The sequence below is a fragment of the Spodoptera frugiperda genome, chromosome 23, assembly GCF_023101765.2.
Source record: "Spodoptera frugiperda isolate SF20-4 chromosome 23, AGI-APGP_CSIRO_Sfru_2.0, whole genome shotgun sequence".
In the NCBI taxonomy this organism is placed as follows: Eukaryota; Metazoa; Arthropoda; class Insecta; order Lepidoptera; family Noctuidae; genus Spodoptera; species Spodoptera frugiperda.
In genome coordinates, this window is record NC_064234.1 from 6436568 (window position 1) to 6459327 (window position 22760).

The 22760-nt window shown below is 35.1% G+C and overlaps 1 protein-coding gene across 3 annotated transcripts in view; it reads right to left on the minus strand.

The window, feature by feature from the left end:
- Nucleotides 1-22760, minus strand: part of LOC118267191 (G-protein coupled receptor dmsr-1) — a 66544-nt gene that overhangs the window by 41163 nt on the left and 2621 nt on the right. For all 3 annotated transcript variants that reach the window (XR_004782929.2, XM_050703315.1, XM_035581027.2), the window contains exon 2: nucleotides 1788-2657. Coding sequence is in view for 2 of the 3 variants with exons in the window: in XM_050703315.1 (XP_050559272.1) it covers nucleotides 1788-2549 (762 nt within the window). In the remaining variant the exon portion in view is untranslated. The remainder of the gene's footprint in view (nucleotides 1-1787; nucleotides 2658-22760) is intronic.

The window sequence follows — 22760 nt, forward strand, 5'->3', positions numbered from 1 at the left end:
AATTTCCCTTAGGTCTGATACCCATTATTCCCAATAAATCTATAAGGACTAAGGGCCTACCCAACTTAAAGATTAATATTGAATTGACATAAAACTAAACCCAAATTAGGCTTTGCGAATATTCAATCAAAGAATTATGTAGTTATAAGATCAATAACAATTTCAAATATGTATGTACAAGATATAAGTTTGAAATTCTGTTTCAAAGTAGATAAAGCAAACTAATATTACCTTCTAAGCGATTCTAACTTTCATCCCTTCTGAGCCATGAATACTATTTTGGTCGTAAGCTAGGTAGGTAAGTACCAATCCCGCATTAACTGTATTTCATATTTAGATCAATACTTTAACGAGTGAGCAGTAAACAGAAATATAATGATAATGAACTGAGATAAGATATTTTAATACACACCTTTTAAAAGTTTTATGTAAAAAAATAACAATAAGCCCTTAAAAAATCCAAAAACGTCTAAGACTTTACTTATTTTGTAAATTTAAAGTATCAACTATAAAGATAATCCTAAAATAACCTTCACTAAAATCTAAGTTTATAACTTTAATAAGACACGCAGTTGTGAGCCGTAAAAGATAATATTTTAAATACCCTACTCCAAACAAAAATTATAGGGACCCTTAAAAACTTTGACCCTTCCCGCTATTTTACGTAAATAATGTTTTAATAATAGCACATATTTACGCTATTAAATGCCATTTACATTTTAGGGTACACATCTAACCCTTGGCTAGTAGTTAGGTCCAATAGGCAAAGGGTTGGTTAATTAGAATCAATTTGATTTTATGCCATTTTATATTGACATTGTGGAGGGTGGCGGCCATTCGGGCCTTTATTAATGGGTTGATTTAATTTGAGACTTTGGTAATTAGTAGCTAGCTGTTGACTGCTAATTTCAGATGTTATTAGTGACTGGCATACTGATGAGAATACAAATAGATTAACGTTACAGCATGTGATTAATGATACAGTTCGTACAATCCTGTTGTCGGTTACATAACTCTGAGAAAACCAACTATTTGTTCCAACGAGAATGGAGATAACGGTTTATAAATGCTTAAAAGGATTAAAACGCCACTTTGACTTTGATTTATAGTTTTTTAATATTGTAGATTGGGACTGTGTAATATAACTGACGGAAAGTGGAAACTATACTCGTTTAACCTATATATCACTATGTTAACCTAACTTTCTTGCTACTAGAATTTGTAACACATTTTCAATTCTCAGTCGTGTCTTTGTATTAGCATTATCCACCATTTATTATACCATCAGCCGAAGCTGTAACTTTGAAATGCTCCCGAGAGTTTGCGGCCAAAAGAAACTTACCCACCACAACGAGTCCCTGAGCGAAAATAAAAATAAAGCAGGGTATCAAGTGACCCCACTAATTATTCTGAACCACTTCTCAAGACTTTTCCTGCGTGCTTGAATTATTGATTGTTTGGAAAACCCAAACGGTTTTAGAAAACATTAAAAGTATCATGTAGGTATCTAAATATTTACATTCAATAAATTCCAGCTGTGCCTTTCTACTAATTGTTATTTCTGTACGTCTAACATTATTGCGAATGCTTTACAAATACACATTATGCAACCATAACATTTCCCACAATATCCACTGCGGTTCAAACAACGGCTTAGCATTTCATTTTCGTACGTATTACTCGGGAACAAATAACTAAAGTTGTTTGTTTTGAAAACATGTTTTCTTACGACGTAGAAGTAATACAAAAGCCACACACATCCAATATACATTCTCAGTAGAACTTACCTCGTTTGGGCCAATTGTTGAACGCTTTAGAAGCTTCTGCCTCTTGCGCTCCGTTGTTGTTAACTTTGATATCAAACAAGTACTTAATATCGACAGCGCTATACTTGGCACCAGTTTCAATATTACACTATAAATCCACATTATTGCTGTTACTAATTGTACGTTTCTCGACATTTCTAAAACATAAACGGTCCGATTGTCCGGTAGATCGAGATCTTCTGCGAATTCTGAATTGTTATGGGCAGTCACTTCACTGGGCACTATATTCATCGCGAAATATATCGGAAGACACAAAAACGGGCATATCACATAGGCGCTTACTATAGCGAGAGTTGTATTTTTCTTATTACACCAGGTGCTATTCCGCTGGGGAAATGCGATCGCGACGTACCTCCACACAGCGAGAGTCACCGCCAACCAAATGGAAATGGTATGAAACGTTTGACTGAATATTGAGTGGAAATACACGAAAACCGTCCAAGTGTATGTATTCTTGTTAACTTGAGGTCCTATTTTGATGTTCATATGTAGCGCGTAGGGGATATACTCCAACATGACTAGAAGGTCTGCGACGGCGAGGCCGGTGAGGATGGAGTTGGTGGGGCTGGTCATCTCGCGGCGGCTTAGCACCGCGATGTTGATGGAGTTGGTGGCCGAGCCGACGATGCATATCACCAGCGCGATGTAGCCGTGCAGGCGGCTGTACGCCTTGTTGAAGTTGGTGGCGCCAGGCACGCAGTACGCGTCGGTCGAGTTTGACATGCTCGCGGTGCGCTCGTGGCCCACACCGGCTGGTCATCGGCCCTGCAGTGACGGCGGCCTCGTCGCGAACTACTCCAACTACCTCGTTACGCACTTCGTCGTCATAACCTGGAACAAACGACGTCCAAGTTTAAATCGACTGACATAATATCGTGAAATATTGAATCGGTCGTTAGGTATTGTGTAATGAAAGTGTACATGATTGATTTTGTGTTACATGTTATACGAACAAATTGCCGTATAATAGTTGAAAACAGTTTTCGTATAGACTTAGTAAATTGTATACGATAGCACCAAGGTCACTCGGCGTCGCGATGCTCACAGACCGAATATTTATCGTGTGTAATATACAAATGGTCCAGCACACCTTTCACGTGCGTCATGTATTCTAATAAAAGTGTTTTTAAGACAGCTAAATATTGTAGCTACACTATAAACTGAAAATAACAAAGATTTAATTAAATAGCCGAACTGCATTCGCAGATACTTCTGAAAGTTTTATAACACCAATCTTAGCAGACTCTTAAAAATACAATAAACAAAAAGTTTTTGATGTGCAATACTTCAGAACATAGCTACAACCTTTTGTTATATTCATTGTTCAGAATTACCTCACATGTTTGACGACAATATATCGAATTGCCAGAATTTATTTGCGCAGAAAACAGCGACAGAATTTAATTTATTTGGTACGCACTCGAGTATAAAGTAACTTCCAAACATTTATCTCTCTCGTTTACTAACATACGTAACGCAAACATCTAATTGAGAGGCTCCTTGGTCCAAATCGATTTAGTCATTATGGATCTGATAACTATAATATAATACAGAAACACTTGATTATTACAATCCCTTTACCTTAATGGTTATTGTATCTAGTTATAAAACTCTGTCCGGCCACTGAAGGGATTGGCAATACATTTGAATGTAATCTACATATTTTCAGTCTGAGGTGGAAACTTGAATACATATCAATCTGGCGATGAACCCATAATGCATTATTGAACAATGGGTGTAAACAAAAGTTTTACATACACTCGGTCTGTGTTGTTTTGTGAAACAAAACGTAGTTTGTATAATTGAGGTAAGGAACTAAAATAACTTTTTGTTTTTCTTGGGTTAGGTATCCAATAAAACGATTAACAATTTCTTTTTAAAGATCGTAAACTAGTTGTTCAATACCAGACACAGTATAACAATAAAACATGCATATCAAACAGAGAAAATCAGATTGATTGGGAGCCTCTGTTGGCGGCTACTACAGTCGATGACAAGTTGGCGATTTTTAATACCAATGTAATCAGCCTATATGATCGCCATGCTCCCTTCAGGAGGATAAGGGTTAAGCGGCCACCTGCGCCTTGGATGACGCGTGGGATAAGGATGGCTATGCGTCGCAGGGACCGGGCGTTCCGAAAACATAGGAGGGATCGCACTGATGAAAACTGGGCGGCATTCAAGCTTGCAAGGAATAGGTGTAATCAGATGGTACGCAACGCCAAACGCCGCCACGTTCTTGAAAATATCTCCTCCTCTTCTTCTTCTGCCGATATCTGGAAATTCCTCGGAACTCTAGGTATCGGCAAAACGCAACATTCAGACCTTCCCTGTCCAGTTTGCCTAGACGATCTCAACGACCATTTCACCACAGTACCTATTATGGATCGTCTAGTAAAACAAAACACTTTAACATATATCGAAGGTCTGACGCGTCCCAACATCAAAAACCCCTTCTGCTTCGTTCCAGTTGATTTGTCAGAGGTTGGAAGGATTATCCTCTCAATAAAATCCAAAGCGGTAGGTTGTGACAACATTTCTCGCCATATGATTGTCACTGTATTAGATCACCTCCTACCTTCTATAACCCATGTTATTAACTTCTCCCTTTATTCCGGAACTTTCCCGTCCCTTTGGCGTAGAGCTTTTGTCCGTCCGCTACCAAAGGTCTCTACTCCCACTCTTCCTTCCCAATTCCGACCAATATCCATACTTCCTTTCCTGTCCAAGGTGCTCGAGGCCTGCGTACACAAACAACTATCTAGTTTTGTATACAGAAATGGACTAATTAGTCCATTACAATCTGGCTTCAGACCAGGCCACAGCACTACTTCAGCCCTCCTTAAAGTGACTGGCGATATTAGAACCGGCTTCGAGAATACCAGAGCCACAGTCCTGGTTTTGGTTGACTTCTCGAATGCCTTCAATATGGTCAGTCACGACATCCTTTTAGCTATCCTATCCCACCTTACGGTCTCTGGCGAGTCACTGGAATGGTTTTCTTTTTATCTTCAGGAGCGTCAGCAGTCGGTCAAACATGGTGACTCAACATCAAATTGGCGCGAATTAAAAGCTGGCGTTCCTCAAGGCGGCATACTTTCACCTCTCTTATTTTCCATATTTATTAATTTAATCACCTCAGAACTTCAGTGTTCGTACCATCTGTATGCCGACGACTTGCAGGTTTACTGTCAGGCCGGCTTTGACGACTTACCGAGCGCCATCACTAAAATTAATGCTGACTTGTCTGCCATCAGCAGCTGGTCGGCACGTTTTGGGATCGCGGTGAACCCCAATAAATGCCAGGCGATCATCATCGGAAGCTCTCGGTCTCTGGGAAAGGTTGACAATACATCGCTACCGCCTGTTGTCTTCGACGGTGCGATCGTGCCGTTCAGTAGTGACGTCAAAGATCTCGGGTTACACATTGACAGCAATTTGAACTGGCAGGCACAAGTCACAAATGTGTGCAAAAAGGTCACCGGATCACTGCGGTCTCTTTATCGCGTTAAGAACTTGCTTCCGTCTACCACCAAGTCAATGCTAGTGCAGGCCTTATTGTTCCCTATTATAGATTATGCGGATGTTTGTTATTACGACCTGAATGCAGATCTCCTCAATAAACTTGACCGACTTCTGAATAACTGCATTCGATTCGTTTTCAACCTGCGTAAATATGATCACGTTTCTGCACATCGGATGCAATTAAAGTGGCTGCCCATACGCCAGCGCAGGGAGCAAAGGGCGCTTACCACACTTTTCTCCTTCCTCAACTCAGCTTCTTCGCCTAGCTATCTTTCCTCTCTTTTTCAGTACACTTGCGCCAACCACAGCAAATATCTACGCTCTTCCAACAACCGTCTCCTTCAATGTCCTACACACCACACTAAATTCCTTCATTCTTCTTTTTTTATCCAATCCATCTTGCTGTGGAACGCGCTCCCCACCGATGTCAGATGCTGTCTACTCGCTTGACGTTCAAGCGGAGAGTTCGGGAGCTTCTTCTGAAGAAGTTGTCAGAGTCTTCATCATGATCATCACTATAATTAGTATGTATATATTATATGTAAATAGTATATGTATTGTTATTATGTAGGTTTATTATTTTTCCATGTTATTTAAATATATATATATTGGTACATATTTGTGTAAGTAAGTATATTCTATTTTTCCACCTGAGCTTTTCTGTATTTACTTGCTACATGCACCTACCACTAGTTTTTCACTGCATCACCTAAAGGTTTGGCTGGTAGAAAATGCCTACGGCATTAAGCCCACCTTGTACACATTGATGTGCATAAAGAGTAATAAATAAATAAATAAATAAATAAAAATCAAAGCAAAATTTCTTGAAAACAAATTTGAATTCATACAAAGTAATGCACTGCGTATTTTACCTCTGAATTCTCTTACATGATGGGAAGCAATGTTCAAGACCATTTATATAAAGTAGATAAAATCCTTTAAGAAATAAACGAACATAAAATGTTACGCGCAGAGACAGAAAAGGTTCTCAAGCGACTACCACGGATGACACATTGTACAAGCGACATTTCTCAACGAAAGTACTACTGCCACATTGCGGGTGCAGTATTTAATCTCCCGTTTATTTGTATACGTAATAAAACAATTAATTTTGATTCTATTGTGTTTCATAGTATTATATAACGTTGCTGATTCTATTGTCTTTTTTAATTACTACATAAGGTTATATTATAGAGAAGGTAGAAACGATGTTGTCACTTTCGATTATAGCTATCGTGAGGCGTAATTAATTACATGACCAATTAACAGTTAGTTCTCTTGCTTCTCTGAATTATGGATCCCTGAAGTGGCTTTATACTAGTCGAGTATCCTGGTCAAACGAATACTTGAGTACCTAAGTCGCATATGCCAATCAATTTAATTCTGTACTTTATGAAACCTTCGAACTAAAAAATATTATAATTTAGGCTTCGTACTTTACCCACACGACTGGACTAACTACTGGTAATAAATCAAACTAGTTAGTTTGGATGTTTCTCTGTTAATCTAAATTTTGAAGAAATTTGTTATACAGAGAGGGTATAAGCTGACATGAGTGATACGATACTTTTTATCCCACGGGAACACGGGCGTAGCCGCTGATAGAAGCTAGTAAAAAATAGATATAATTATCTTTCAATGAAGAAATACGGCACTTAAAGTCTTTTTTTTATGGGACTTGCCGGTAATCGAGCAGACGTATTACCTGATGGTAAGCAATCGCCGCCGCCCATGAACACTTGAAACACCAGAGGCTTTACAAGTGCGTTACCGGCTTTTTGGGAGTTAGGAATTTAAGGGTTGTTGTAATTGGGCCTCCGGTAACCTCACTCACACAACGAAACACAACGCAAGCGTTGTTTCACGTCGGTTTTCTGTGAGGCCGTGGTATTACTCCGGCCGAGCCGGCCCATTCGTGCCAAAGCATGGCTCTCCCACACTTTCTTTCGTACCTTATGTTCATTGCCTTAAGTTCCATAATACAATGAAGTTAACGGCTGGTACTCGAAGTAATTGTCAATTAATAATAATATCTGTCGCTTCACGGTATTGGTAAGTACTTAATTACACTGGTAAGGTTCTCTATAAAAGGTATTCCGGAGATATTACTGACACTGTGAGTGAAATGGGTCTCGCTAAAAATACGGTTTTAGACCCAATCAAACAAAAAAGCAAGCTAAATAAAACAATTTAAATATGTGAAAACTGACCAATTTCCAGTACATTAAGGAATATCGGGTATATTTTTAAAATTAAGAGAAAAAATCTGACAGAATAGCTTTTTAAAGATACGCTAGCCAATTATCCTTAAAATGTCCTTTGATATAATAAAATTGACAGATCGTCATATAAAACACCACCAGAAAGTACCTCAGTCAGTAAAAGAGCTATTCTTCACAGCGATTTAGTAGCAATAAAATCCTAAAATCTGCTAATAAATCAAAAGTCTGGTCAAAAGTTTATTCATTTTGGTGTTACATTTTCAACAATTAACATCTCCTAATATAAAGAAAATTACGCGTAAAACCAAATCTATGTCAGTTTATATTTTATCTCATACATACATCGACAGCCTATAAGCGGCCACCGCTGACCAAAGGTCTCTTGTCACGTGGAGAAGGTTTGAGCATTAATCGCAACGGGTGCGCAATGCAGGTTGGCGATAGCAAACATATAATTAGAAATTATGTGTATGTGAACTTGTATGTTTGTAAAGGCACCCAAGACACAAGAAAATCCTAGAGTGGGGCAACGTTTATTTAAAAAAAAAGAGAAAGAAGTCAAACCTCCGGGCCACCACAACTCGTATTTACTTCTTCAGATCATCATCCACCTATCTAACCTGAGCAAACACCTTATCATCAATAATACTCATACAATTTTGCCCCGTTCCTACAATTTTATTACACTAGAATAATACATCTCAGACTAGTGATAGGGACATTGATGAAAATAAACTAAAAACCCGATCACGTATAAGACACATTGCTACGAAAGATATCACGATATGCCAGGACGAAATATTACCAATATCAGTCTAGTAATACATCAACTCTAGGAGACATAATATTACTAGATCTTATTTACTTTACTATTATACGTAAGTAAATGTACTATAACTTTTATTTACAAGTAAAGTCTTATCATATATGTAATGCAATAATTTTCTTTTTTCTTTTTTTTCAGCCGTGATCGTCTCACTGCAGGGCAAAGGCCTCCACTCCTCTCTGTGCAAAGCTTTCTGCGGACGATCCTTGCATAGGTATCAAGTTCATCCTGCCATCTCCTTCTGGGTCTGCCGCGACGTCTGTTTCTTTGAGTCTACTCTGTTGTGAGTCCGAAGTGCGGCAGAAAATGAAAATGCATGTATCTACTCTAATGGCAGTTTGGTTAAAACATTTTTTCTTTTTATTATCAAGTTATGGTCGCGTGAAATCAAACTAAATCGCTAGTATAATATATATTTGATCTGTCACAATTAAGTTACTAGTCGTAAGTTAGATTTAGTACGGTATATGATAATACACTATTAATGTCTTAATGTGATCTAATTAATTACCATAGTTTGAAATTAATTAAATTTGTTATCAATGATCAGCTTATTTGGTATTATACGCGTTGCGGTTAATTTTGTAGCACATAAATACCTGGGTGTGTACCCACCTATAAATTATTTGTCAGTAAACAGTATGATAATTCAGTTGCCAATACCTAATTTAATTTCAAAATACAATATTACTAAACCACATTCGTTCACATGTGGTTTTGTGGGAAATATTTAACATAAATTATTATTAGGATTAAGCATTTAATCCCGACAATAGGTGTTACTGAAAATGTGGTTAGTATCACCCATAACGCGTTGTAGCAGATACAACAGACGTTATAAATAAAATGAAGTTAAGGAAAATCTAAGACCAATTGTTTCCAGATCAGTTTACTTCTTTAAAGAGTCATTAAGGTGTCCGGAAAATCATCTAATGACTCCACCTGCCTTAAGAGAGGCGAGAGGACTGTCAGACTCTTACTGACTAAAAACCACCCGATTTTGCGCGCGAAATACGACGCACCGTACGCTCGGGTCTGGTTCTGATCGGGTGACGAACTACCCGTCTCGCGATCTCCGACGCCCGAGACGACTAGGTCGTAAAGAAAAGAAGACTATGCTTGACATCAATCTTAATCACAAACAAATTTTATCACCTTAATATCATATTACAACTAGTTTAACATGTATGTCTAATATCTTGAATACCAATTCTGTGTAGTAAACAAGGTCTAATGGCACTTAAAAACCAATTACAATTAATATATCATCACATTTCATTACAAATAGAGCCGGGAAACTTATATTTTTCATTTGAAATGAAAAAACGATGACGTCGCAGTGTTTGCAAGGAACTGCCACTCAGTCATCACTGAGCACTTTCAAAATGAGTGATTTATTCACTATTTGGAGAACCGCAAACAGATCTGTGGAGTGACTAATGTCTGTGGAACAAATAATGTTAGTAACTACTCGCATAGTTTTCAGTGAAGGTTCTGAAGTTGAGTGGTTGTGATTTATTAGTTTTAAATGTTTTATATACCGTACTCGTTATGTGAGTGAAAATGTTTTATGGGCAATTACTAAAACAAGTACATTTAGGTTTCTCAATTATAAACGTGATACCTTATACTTTCATGGCTGCTGGATTATTACTTATACTTATTACCAGTCAGCTAAGAACACTTATGACTTCCACAATTTCATTAAGAATTTACGCAGAATAATATTTTAGACTCGAACAAAAACTTTAAGCATTAAGTGCCTAAATATTATTTCTATAACAATAAGGTAAAGTAACGCATTATAGTCCCTTAAACTATATTCATTTTAGAAATGAACTATACTCGTATTTAAGGATCTTACTTCGCATTTAACACATTAACAAAGGATTTCAAAACACAAGTACTTAGTTTTATTATAGTTTTCATTTAATTCACGATAGCTATCTGCTATTGTCTTATTTTCTCATTGTAATCAGAGGTATTACAGAAACAATTTAAAGTGCCTAAAATTAAAAAATAATATCGGATTAATTACTGAAACATTAGTAGACTAATGATTTATCAGGTCAACTACCTAGGCTAAAACTAGAGCAACAAGAAAAAGATTTGAAACATTAATTCATCTTTAAAGATGTTGTCCTCAATTTTGTTTAACTTCAAGATTTCGCGTAAAGTTGAAAGTCGAAGTCATACAAAATACTACACTTCTATATATTTGTATGTAACCCATAACAACACAGATAAATAAAACAGTTATCTTCTCTGAAAACGGATTACGGTTTAACCCATCGCTCGCCACACTCGGGTGTTAAATGACCTGGCATTATTTTGTTTCACCAGCAGCTGTATGTATCTTTTCTCCGATTATTTATATTGGCTGATATTTCGACTCACTTATTGATTTATAGTATTCAATACTATTACTATTGGTATTGGTACTGACTATTGGAAACTCTCAAATTGTGCGATTAGAAATTATTGTGATTTGATTTCTGAATCGAGTTACCTCAACAAAAGGTTACCTACCTACGTAAGTAATCTAGTAAACATGGTTAATAAACCTATGATAGTTATAATATAAATAATTTTACCACGTAATTAATATAAGAGAAAACATCAACTAGTATTGTAACTAGATTACATCTTATCTAAAGCAGCTAATACGAAACGCTCTTCAGATTAAACTTTTCGATCCTCTTAACTCTAGTTAAACACTAGAGCAACATGATCCGGTGTAGGTACTCGAACACGTTACAAGTTTTATGAACACCACCGCATCGATACAAACCGGGCAAAGTTTCAACCACGTAAAACTGACGGAAAATTCTCTGAAGTTGAAAAGTGTCGTAGTATTAAAGTTGGAAGCATAAGCACAAGCTGCGGTATTTTACAGCACAAAACATGCTAATGTGAATCTGACTACTTTTATCCAACACTCTTTGTACGAAATTTCCATATTACTGTAAAGTTACTGAATGTATAACTGCATAATAAACACGTTTCACTGCTTTGTTAATGCAGTTCATGTCGAAATACTTTAAAATTTTCATATCATTCGTTAAACTAACTCTCCTTTCCTGCAATAAAAACTTTGCACTTGTTCCCACGAAATGCATTTAATTGAGAGTGCTGCAATTTACTTACAAACCGCGCAGTTAACTTTCAACAATAAGATCGCGATTTTAAACTTAATTTTCGGTGTAGCTCTCCACTCAACATAATGGCTGTAGTACAACGAATGTTATTGTACTGTGAAGAAATTACAAATGAGTCTTTTCTTACATCTTCTTTAACGATTTTGATGATGAAATTTCCTCGGTTCTTTTTAAAGTCAGAAGAAAGAAAGACTAAACATACTTTACACCATCAATAGTACTCCAAAATTCGAAGTAATATCCACAATATATCATTAAGGATTTCTGGCTACCCAAAACTAGTTTTACGCGTCTTTTCAGCACATTTGAGATCTCAAGTGTGATTATTCTAAGTGTAACCAGGCCACAAGCTTCTCAAAGCCAGTCGCAGTTGTTACGAAATAGCAATTTACAGCGCCGTCTAGTTGAAGTCATAAATCAACCATGGTTAAAGATAGCTAACTGTTTGTTATTCAGCCATTAGCTTCAATAGGTGTCGGTGACTGAACAAATTGACTAGTATACTTATTAATTTATCGACATTTGACACTGTTTAAATAAGCTAAGCATGGAGGACTACACAAAGTCATGTTTTTTTTTTGAAGGGGGTAAAATCATCCAATGACTTTTCCCGCTTTGGGCGAGGCGAGAGGGAGTGTCAGACTCTTACTGACTAAAAACCACTCCGTTCCTACTCCTGCTTTTAAAGACGGAGCCCCGGTAAACCCGCTAGGTAGTCCGCAGCTCCGGATCAGGCATCAGCCCTACTGGGCCCCATCGGTGGTGGTGTGATGGCTCTTTGAGGCGCGGGCAGTAGCCGACGCGCTGCATGCAAAAGTCATGGTACTAGTCACATAAGTAGATTATGCATATCACAAAAGATAAAATCAAGTATCCAATTGAAAATACGCAATACCAACCAAAATTTTCATTAGATATTGAACCATTGAAAAAACGATATTCCATTATCGTACTTCACTGTAATACATTCGTTATTGGTCGTTGGTTTTTAATAAAATTTGCCCCGTGATATTAATTGTTGAACGTTTTATCGAAATTAGGGTTTGATGTAGGTTTTATTAAAATTTTATGGTATTGAAACCTTCGAATATTGAACTGATCACGCAATGCTTGGCGTGGGTTCAAAATTACGATCAATTCTCTCGCGGAAAAGTGAACTAGACCATTCATTTTGCATGCACCATTAAAATAATGTATGGTACGACGTGGTCTCAAGATGCTGACGTCTTTAATATTTATGACAATATAAATTATAAAGTAATACACTAATGAATAACTATTCAGACGCTTCAAGATTTAGAATATGTGTAATCATTACAAGATTAGAAGAACCTATTCTTGAAATATTTAATTGATTTTTGTAATACATATTAGCAAACTTTCAAGAGAAGTAACTATTTCTATGTATTGAAACACATGCATATTAATTATATAATACCTCATACAAAATATGATAGTATTGAATAATACGTATACTGAATTTCACCAAAGCTACCGTCTCGCAGCTGATTAAACATAGAACATATCTAAAGAGATATATGCCTAGAGAGAGAGATATGTAGGGCATAATATCGTCTTCAGTGTTCATATTCAGCTTGATCTCAATTACAAACCGTTCTAATGGGCAAAGCTGTTCAGTAATTCACAGAAACCATATACATACATACAAACATATACACATAATAACATAAATATGTATAGACTTCTATGATACATATCTGTATATTCTTAGTAAGTACTCCAGTCTGTCCATTTGTTCAGTGTATTTTCGACTTTATTTTAAAGTGAATAAAGTTGAAAATGTATTATAAAAAAATACAGAAAAGTGTACGTTGACTTGCTGTTGTTTGTACCTGTATTAGTATAATTCTAAGTACGATTAAATGGTTATTGATCATTAATCTGAAATATTATGCAGTCTAATTATGTTTATATGATCTGTAGCCAAATAGTGGGATGTATTGAATTAAGCATTCATTGGCATAATCATAAATAATGGGTACATTAAATGGAACATAGATTTACAACAACATAGATTTGTGGTTTGTAATGGATTATAATTATTGCTATAAATTAGTTTTTAAGTTACATGTAGAGTTAGTAAGCAAATCACGTTGGGATATAAAGTGATTTGGCCCAGACATAATCATATTAAAGCAAAAAATATGGCTTCACATCGTACCAAAACACTGACATTAACATTATACCAAAAGAAAAACATTTTATCTCAATTTGATATCAAAAATTAAATCTGTTTCCGAGCGACACGAGGAAAATCCATTGTTAAAATATTAAAGTAAAAAGTTGCTTAAAATAAATTCGGAATATCCGAAACGTAGCGGGATAACGGGGACTCAAAAAGCACTTTTGTTTACCGACCAGGCCCTCGTTAGCCGCGAGACACACGATCTGCCCCCAAGCACACTCATGCTGTATAATAAGTTGATCCCCAAATGCATTTGTGGAAAAAAAGGCGCAGAGAGGTACGAAATCTTTTATCCACAGACGTTATTTACATTTTTTTTTTTGTATTTCAATGTCGATAACTGTTTTGTCTTATTGTTTATTCTGTTTGCAGTTGTATGCGTCATTGTTATCAATATTTATAAACCGATGTTTGCTGTTTGCTTCGTATGTCAGTTATGTCTAAGTTTCGTATGTAGGTATTAACACTCACAACACATTTTTTTTCATGTAATCAACCTTGAAAATGGAAAACGGTTGAAAGTAATTGTTTATACACATTAACGTTCATCGTAAATTTGTATGCTCTGTTTTACTTAGCGTGAGTTATAAAATCTAGTGATCCTTTGCAGTTTTTCTTTGTAGCAATATTAGCTCTGGAACGCAGCTCTGAAGATTAGCTATTTATGATACGAGAAAATAGACTGCTGGTTTTACACACTGCTATTTTCTTGCTGTAATCATTGTATATTGTGTTTTAACTCTAAAATTAAACATTAGAATACGTTTAAAAATTGTAGCATTATAATCGTTCGCACATTGTTAGCAAAACAATGAATATCATCATTTATATTTTCATTGTTTTAGTAAATAATTTAACATTTTATAATAATTTTAATTCGAATAGCAATAACAAAATGAATTTAAATTGTAATAGAACGCGATTAACCTAAGGGCACAATGTTGTCAGTACAAAAAGACAATACCTTTACTCTTTTGTTTCTGAATCTTGTTGAACAAAGTTGCGAATAAGACGTACTTAGTAACAGCAACTTATTCCCTATCTTTATTTCTACTACGTACTTGAAGAAACAATAAGGTACTAAAGGAACTATCTGCAATATTATAGCGTAGAGCTATTTCAAGTATCACCAGCAACATTGTGCTATCGAGAGCTTTGGAAAGATGAAATTTTATAGATCGAAGACGCCATTTGAGACCCTAAGGACAATTTACTTAAGATATGTTTTACTTTGTAAATTGTTTATTTTATCCTCGTAGTATCCTCGGATAGGACTTACATTGGAGGTTGTAATTTGACAACAGACCTTCCCTTTATCCTTATATTGTTATAGCCTTATTTGGCCTCGGTTCTTAGGTATTTGTGAACTTTATTTGATCGCTAAGACACGTTTAGCCACGGTCAAATTCTACCAAGGTCTCTATTAAGTACATTTACTTAACAATTGTTATAACTGTAACAATGTTTAAGTAAGCGCAAACTACAAGCCGGTTTAACCGTAAAGTTGTCTTAAGCGCGAGTAATAACCATTCTACAAACAGGAAATATGGTTTATTTAATATGTTAATTTTAATTAAAAATAGCTAATTCCAACTTTATGGATGCCTGCGCTCTTGAGTGAAATATCAAGTAACGGTACAATTATTTTTGAGATATTTTTGATTAGCCAAAAATAATCATATATCTTGCTACAATGCCTTATCAATGCACCGAATCATACACCATGTCCTTAACACCTACTCTACACCAACCTACTCTATTGGAGAATAATAACAGAATCAACGCAAAAATAAAACACTTTTTCAAACTCAACCATTTTACACAAACTTTTTATATTGCATACATTTACAAATCCTAAAATATATGAGCATATATCTTTCACACATTGTATAAAGAACCTTAATAGTTGAGAAATATTATCCAAGATGAGATAAGATGAGTACGAACATAAATACTGCGGCGAAGTTATAAAGCAACTCTGAGAGAATGAATGAAGAACTGTTCGTGACGTTAAGTGTCACTGGATTAACTTTCTTTGTGGTTTCCAACTTTTACGTAATATATTTAGTGATGGGGCCTTATTTCGCTGTATTCTTTTATTGAATAATATTGTTATTTAATATCAATGAATGAAGATACAGAAAACAACACAAAAGAATATTATAAAGATTTAAGTTAATAAACAGCCAGTATTATCGAAGAAATGTTTTCAAACATAGTTGTGTTGATAAGTTATTTTAAACTATTTTAATGTAAATGGTTTTTTTTTATCATAAGCCGGAACGGGATATATGAAACTCAATGACCATTGATAAAGGAGATCATTAGGCTCTGTATATAATATTTTAAACTAGTCAGGTTCAAGGCCAAAAAGTGTTTAAATTTATACTAATATGTCATTGTAACATAGCACGAAACGCATGCCCCGACAATGCACGGGCACTGTTATCCGACAGTTGCAATGAATTTCTTCCATATTCAATTTGATACAGTCATTTGACAATTTGATACATTTCACACCAATAACTGACGGTAAAATCAAACTATAATTTCATAATGCTATTGGGCTTCACTACACACTTCAGTCTAGTGATGGATCTCTCCATCCATCATAATTAGACATGAGTATCTATTATGTCACTTTGGTGGCGGCCTGCACAATTATTCAGGTTCAACGAACGATTACCCGTGGTCGAATACAAGGATATGACGCGAAAGGTAACGCCAGTAACCGACCACCATGTAAAGTTTAATTAAACTGCTTCCAGGACTCCCTGGTGGTTTCTACATAAGTGTGAAATAAAACTACTTTCGTTGTATGTTAGTTAACCGTGTTCACACACGCAGAAGTGTGGATGGATCAATTTTATTGTACCTACCTAAATGACGACTGGATTATATTTGATACATAAATTTTGCATCACTGATTACAAACATTTCTAATAAATGTTCCTTAATTTGTTTTATCGACTTCGAAGAAGAAGAAGGTACTATGGTCAGATGTTTGTTTGTTAGCGTTTGATGATCATTGTGTTTGAATTAGGATTGCGTAAATTATAAAATAGTATGAAGACCCTTTCAGATCGTACTAATGCAGATATAAGAATGAATATCAATCAACTGCATCCATGATCAACTATGCTTGAGGTATAATACCTCCTTATATAAAATAGCATTAAGCTTCAACCACAACTTTGTTCGCGTTTCCGAATGAATAAAGCGCCAACCAACCGAGAGAGTCACGTACTCGTTCATCTTTCTACTCCGAGGTTAAGCTGCAAAAGCCGTAGCAAAATCATAATAGTATGCAAATATCCGCACACTAGTTCATTTCTGACTCACACTATTACTTACCTTTAACCGATGAGTATGCATGAAAATACTGAAGACTGTTGATGAAGCGAAAGAGGTGTGTAAGAAACGTATCAATTGGCGTTTCATTGTCTCTGCCTACGCCCTTGGGAGACTGGCGTAAGATTATGCATGTATATACTATTACTTCTATCCTTAAGTATGCAGGAACAGTTTGGTAAACTGCATGATGTAAAAAACAAATCTAAGAAAATATAGATTGATCCATAGGATCAGACCACTGATAACACAAGTGATTCGGTTTTCATTAAAAACAATGAGTTATTTACTATAAGAATGACTACTGTTTAGGTACTGAGACTATTTTACCTTTCCTTCAGGCGTACGTACCAAATAATTTAACTAATCAGTTCAATGACTAGTCTAGATCTTACGTAGAGTGCATTTACCTTTCCCTGATAGTTGAAAAACTACTTTCCCTTGAACAAAAACAAACGACTACCTCTCTTTTAAATTACGTGATACCTACATAATAAGAACATATATGCACGCAATTTTAACCCCTAGCGTACTACAAAATTTCTAGCGAAACACGCGACAGCTTGTAATGAAAACAATACCGAAACGGAATGAATTTTTAGTATTCGAGCGAGTATTGGAGCGAATATTGAAACTATGAGTCGTAAGGCACAATGGGAGCATATGGTCTGTATTACTAAATAAGAAGATCCAAAAAGGCAACATTTAGTAAACTACGTATGCTTGCACTAACCAAACATGTAGGAATAATAGACACCATGCAGGTTTCATCATAAAAATCCTGCGTGAAAAATAAAATGTACACGCCTTTTATCCACGAAGGGGTAGGCCAAGGCACATTATGGCACGTAATGCCACTGTACAATATACACCGACTTTTCACAATTTATTTTATAAGCCCCATGTAATAGGGAGTGAGCCATTGCTATATATCGGGCACATTTCCAAACTCCGTGCTACTACTGAGATTTTTTTCGAAAAGCCGAAATATCCCAACAATACTTTGCAACGACCCGGGAATCGAGTTCGAGACCACTTGCCCGGCAGTCGCACTTGCGACCACCTTGCATGAAAAACTAGTGTACCGAATTTTGTTTCTTTTTCTATTGTATACGTTGTTACTGTTACTAATAGTTTCGTAAAAAGGATTGAAATGAATACACATCGTGCTTTTAGGAAAAACAAAGGAGGATCTGCGCATAACATTCTAATGGTTTTCGCTTTTCATGTTGCAGATTTTTGTAAAAATCATCTCATTATGTACTTTTAAATACACCATTATTACCTGAAAGGTGCCATTATAACAAAATTTCCTTTTTATGTTCATTCAACAGAGTATAATGAAGTCAGTCAGATGACAAAGTCGATGTAGGTAAAAGCCAAAATAAAATGTCAAAGTATACATTAACGGCCATAACTAACCTCTATTGTCATAATTTTTGTAATGTTCTTCCTTTTAAATCTTTTTTATAATCATCTAATGACTGCTTCCTGGATTCAGTGAACGCAAAGAACTCTCTTTTACTTAGCAGATTAACCGGGGTTTCAGTTCGAAAAGCAGTAGTAGGAACGGGGTGGTTTTTAGACAGTAAGAGACTGACACTCCCTCTCGCCTCGCCCAAGGCGAGAGAAGTAATTGGATGATTTTCACCCTCAAAAGAAGTGGACGCAAGTAGTAGTTCGCAGTAACATTTCTTAGAGTTTAGGCAGTGACTTTTTAGTAGCTATTTGATTCACCTATTTGAATCATTCTATTCATATCATTATCATGACATGCAAAACTTTTACACATTAACTTTATAACATAAGAGGAAGTGGACGCAAAATAATCCTACTAATAATATAAATTGTATGGATGTTTCACGGAAAATCTCATAAATTCAACATAATCTTGTCAGTTTATAATGGAAAGTTTCAAGTAATATAAATAAGTGACAATAACAAATTAATATTGAGCATTTAAACGTATGTTTATAGTCTACTTTACATTAAACAACGGAAGGTATGCGGAACAAATGTTACGTGAATTAATGTGAGCGTCAAATTGAATTAGGCGCATAATTTCTAATGATTATAAATATACTCGTACGTATTGTAAATACTCGGCAGTCGTTTTTTGTATAATTTGTATAAGCAAATGCTGAGTAGGAGGGATTAAATCTAAAAATCAAATGCTGAGGGGTAGATGCAATGCTTGGGAAAGGTTTGCAAAATTCGATCAAATAACTCAATAATACTCTTCCCAACCCGGAATAGAACCTCATTGCCAACCACTCCATCAATAAGGCAGCTTTTCACTCAGTATTATATAACTGAAACACTATTACAAATAACAGACAATAAGCTCCTTGAATGACCTTTTTACATACAAAAGTATTTCTTTCATCCAATGTAAATATTATCACTTGGCAGTTAAATAGAAACTCAAGAAAAATCACTTTCTCTCAAATAAATTGCTTCCTTCAGTTTGTTTTAGGAGTTTCTCGCTCATTTCATTGAGAATTGCGAAGTTATTCAATTATAAACACTCACAATTATATTAACAAACAAGGGCTATGAATTGGCTACGTTAAGTATGACTGTTCAACGGGAGGTTTCAGGTTTAGGAACAATGTATGAGGAAATTCCAATTTTGTACAAAATATTTGTTGGTACATATTATTAAAAGTTCATATCATTTTCCGATATCTCTTAGCGCTAGAGTTTGCAATTTATACCCGAGTTTTTTTATAGACCTGCCTATTTTAACTCCCGACAAAAGATATACGCTCGTTAAATAAAATAAGTATAAAACTTATTAAATCAAAAAGTCTATTATACAAAAAAAAAAGACACTACTTTCATCATAATCATATTTACATAAAATAACATTACCTAAAATCTAGAAGACTTAACACATGGTAATAACTAATTTACATCAAAGTACTTGAACCGCAAATTTTAATTATACAAGCAATTAGCGTTGTTAATTACTGCGACAAACGTAGCGAACATTCGATAACATTTCATTAGTAACCTAGAACCAAACATATACCAGTATTTTGAAACACATATTACGAATATCTACAAAATTAGCCCAACTACAATTATTAGGAATGCTTGTTAAGCTTTTAACGTGTTATGTAATCTATTTTGCGCACATTGCTTGTTTGCTAAACACGTTAATGGCTAGACATATTTTAGATAGTATTTGGGTCCATTTCATAAACTATAGAAAAGAAAAATAAGCATATACAACAACATTAGATACATACACTGGTGACACGTCTAAAATTGAGAAAGACAGAAAAAGAAAGCTTAAGTCCCAGTCCCCCAATAAAATAATATAGCCACTCTAAATATTAAATGTCATGTCTATTTCTGTGATAATAATAGAACGATGTATATTAATGTCTCTTCATAATAGGAAATAATAAAAGTAGGAAGTAAGTTTATCAGTAAACCTATACCTATAGGAACAATTTTATCTAAAACAATGCAAGTAAATATCTATACATATAATAAAATCGTAGAAAAGTGCTGTCTGTACATTGAAAATAAAAATAAAAAAAATAGCAGGGGTTATTGTTATGTCGATGTCGAACCCAAAAATGTAATTAACTTTTTTTTGTCTGTTTGTCTGTTTGTCTGTTTGTCTGTTCGTCTGTGCGCGCTAATCTCAGAAACGGCTGATCCGAGTTGGATGCGGTTTTCACGAATATATTGTGGGATGCTTAAATTTACATTTAGTGTTTGTTTCATGTCAATCGGTTCATAAATAAAAAAGTTATGTCAAATTAAAGAATCACGTCGAACATTCTATGCTTATACCATTAATCTCCGCAACTATTTGACGGATTTGGTTGAAATTTGGTACAGATATAGTTTAGAACCTTAGAAAGGACATAGGATAGTTTTTATTTGTTTTCTATCGTTTTTATTATTAGTATTTGTTGGGTATCGGCCGAGCGCTTCGGTACTGTTGTGGAAATAGTGTACTATAAGTCGTATGATTATTTGTCTGCAGTGGTCCTGCTGTTTCGTATATTCTAAATTGGTTTCGTTGTATTTGTCTATTAAAAAGTTTATTTGTTGGGTTTTCCTGGTTAAATTATTTAACGTAGGTTTAGTTTGATATCGATTATTAGTAGTTACTGTAGTTAGTTTGTTTAATAAAATTGTAAGTCTATAATTTATAAATTAATTAGATTTAAGTCGTTTCTTTTAAATTATTTAGTTTAAGCTTGGTTTGGCTTGGTATTATAGCATTGAGGATAGGTTGTAATATAATTTCTTTTTTAATTGTTATAAATTCGTAATTCGTAGCTTTCTTTAATTCTTTAGTTTTAAGTTAGTTTTCATCTTAAGTTCGGAAAGATTATAATATTTCTTTAGTTTAAGTCCGTTTTTAAACTATTTTTTTAATGCCCTAAGTGAGTATACATCTATTAAATTCAAACGCAGAGCTCATTATGTTGATTTTTGAGGAGTTCCCTAGAATATCCTCCACATCTCATTTTTGAAGAGATCCCGCGAAATCGGGAACTATGTGGTTAAAACCAAAAATTTGCCGGAAGTCACTATTCCACACGAACGAAGTCGCGGGCTATAATAAATCTGTAGAAGGGTCAATTCTGTTCATTGAAAATATAGAAAAAATAAATAGCAGGGTGTTACTGGATCGATACCAAACCCAAATATGTGATTATTATTTTTTTGTCTGTCTGTCTATATATGTTCAGGCATCACGTGAAAACTAACGGTTTGATTTCGATGAAACTTGGTATAATTAACTTATTATCCTGGACATAAAATAGGTTACTTTTTATCCTGGAAAAATACGTAGAAAAAAATCTTTATTTTTCAGTTTTATTCTGCTCAACAGCAGTAGCTCAATAGAGGGATCTCCTTAATTATTATGGGCCTTGCCGTATTTGGGTCCAATAGATATTTATAAGATGTCATTTTCACAGTTACTCAAAATGGAGAAATAAAACTTCCACGCGAAGACCGACATCCGCGCGGACGGAGTCGCGGGCAGAAGCTAGTACTAAATATAAATAGTAATAGAAAAGCTGATAAAATTACAGTAGGCGTCTGTACCACGTTTAGCAACCACCACTCAAAACCTTTGATAAACAACTGACAGCCTACATAATGACCTTTATTAATATACATAGGTTAATACCAAACATGATCCAATATAGGATGTACAAGTATGTGAATTTTAATTTTCTGTGGCTATTTTGTCCAACAGGTATTGACAAAAGCCGCCGCCACATAATTTCCCCATGGTGTCGTAAAATTACTCAATGACATGAACTTTATTAGAAAAAAAAACTTTTATTACAAATTGTAGTCTGTTGTTTGCCCACTATTAGTGGAGTCCGATAGTAAAATGTGGTACATTTGGTTGATTAAAATATATGATAAGATTACATTTTGATTACACACGAAACGCTTTTTGTAGAATAATCATTAGAACGGGAAAATAATTAAAATCATTGAATAAACTTTGTCCGACCATTAGATACCATTTTCATTCTAAGCTTACTTTTACTCGCTTGTACCCATAAGTTATCGCCTTTTTCAAGCCGATCTGCCATATAAATGGCACGATTAATAAAAATATTAGGTATGTTATTTGCTAATTCGGACTTGTCACAC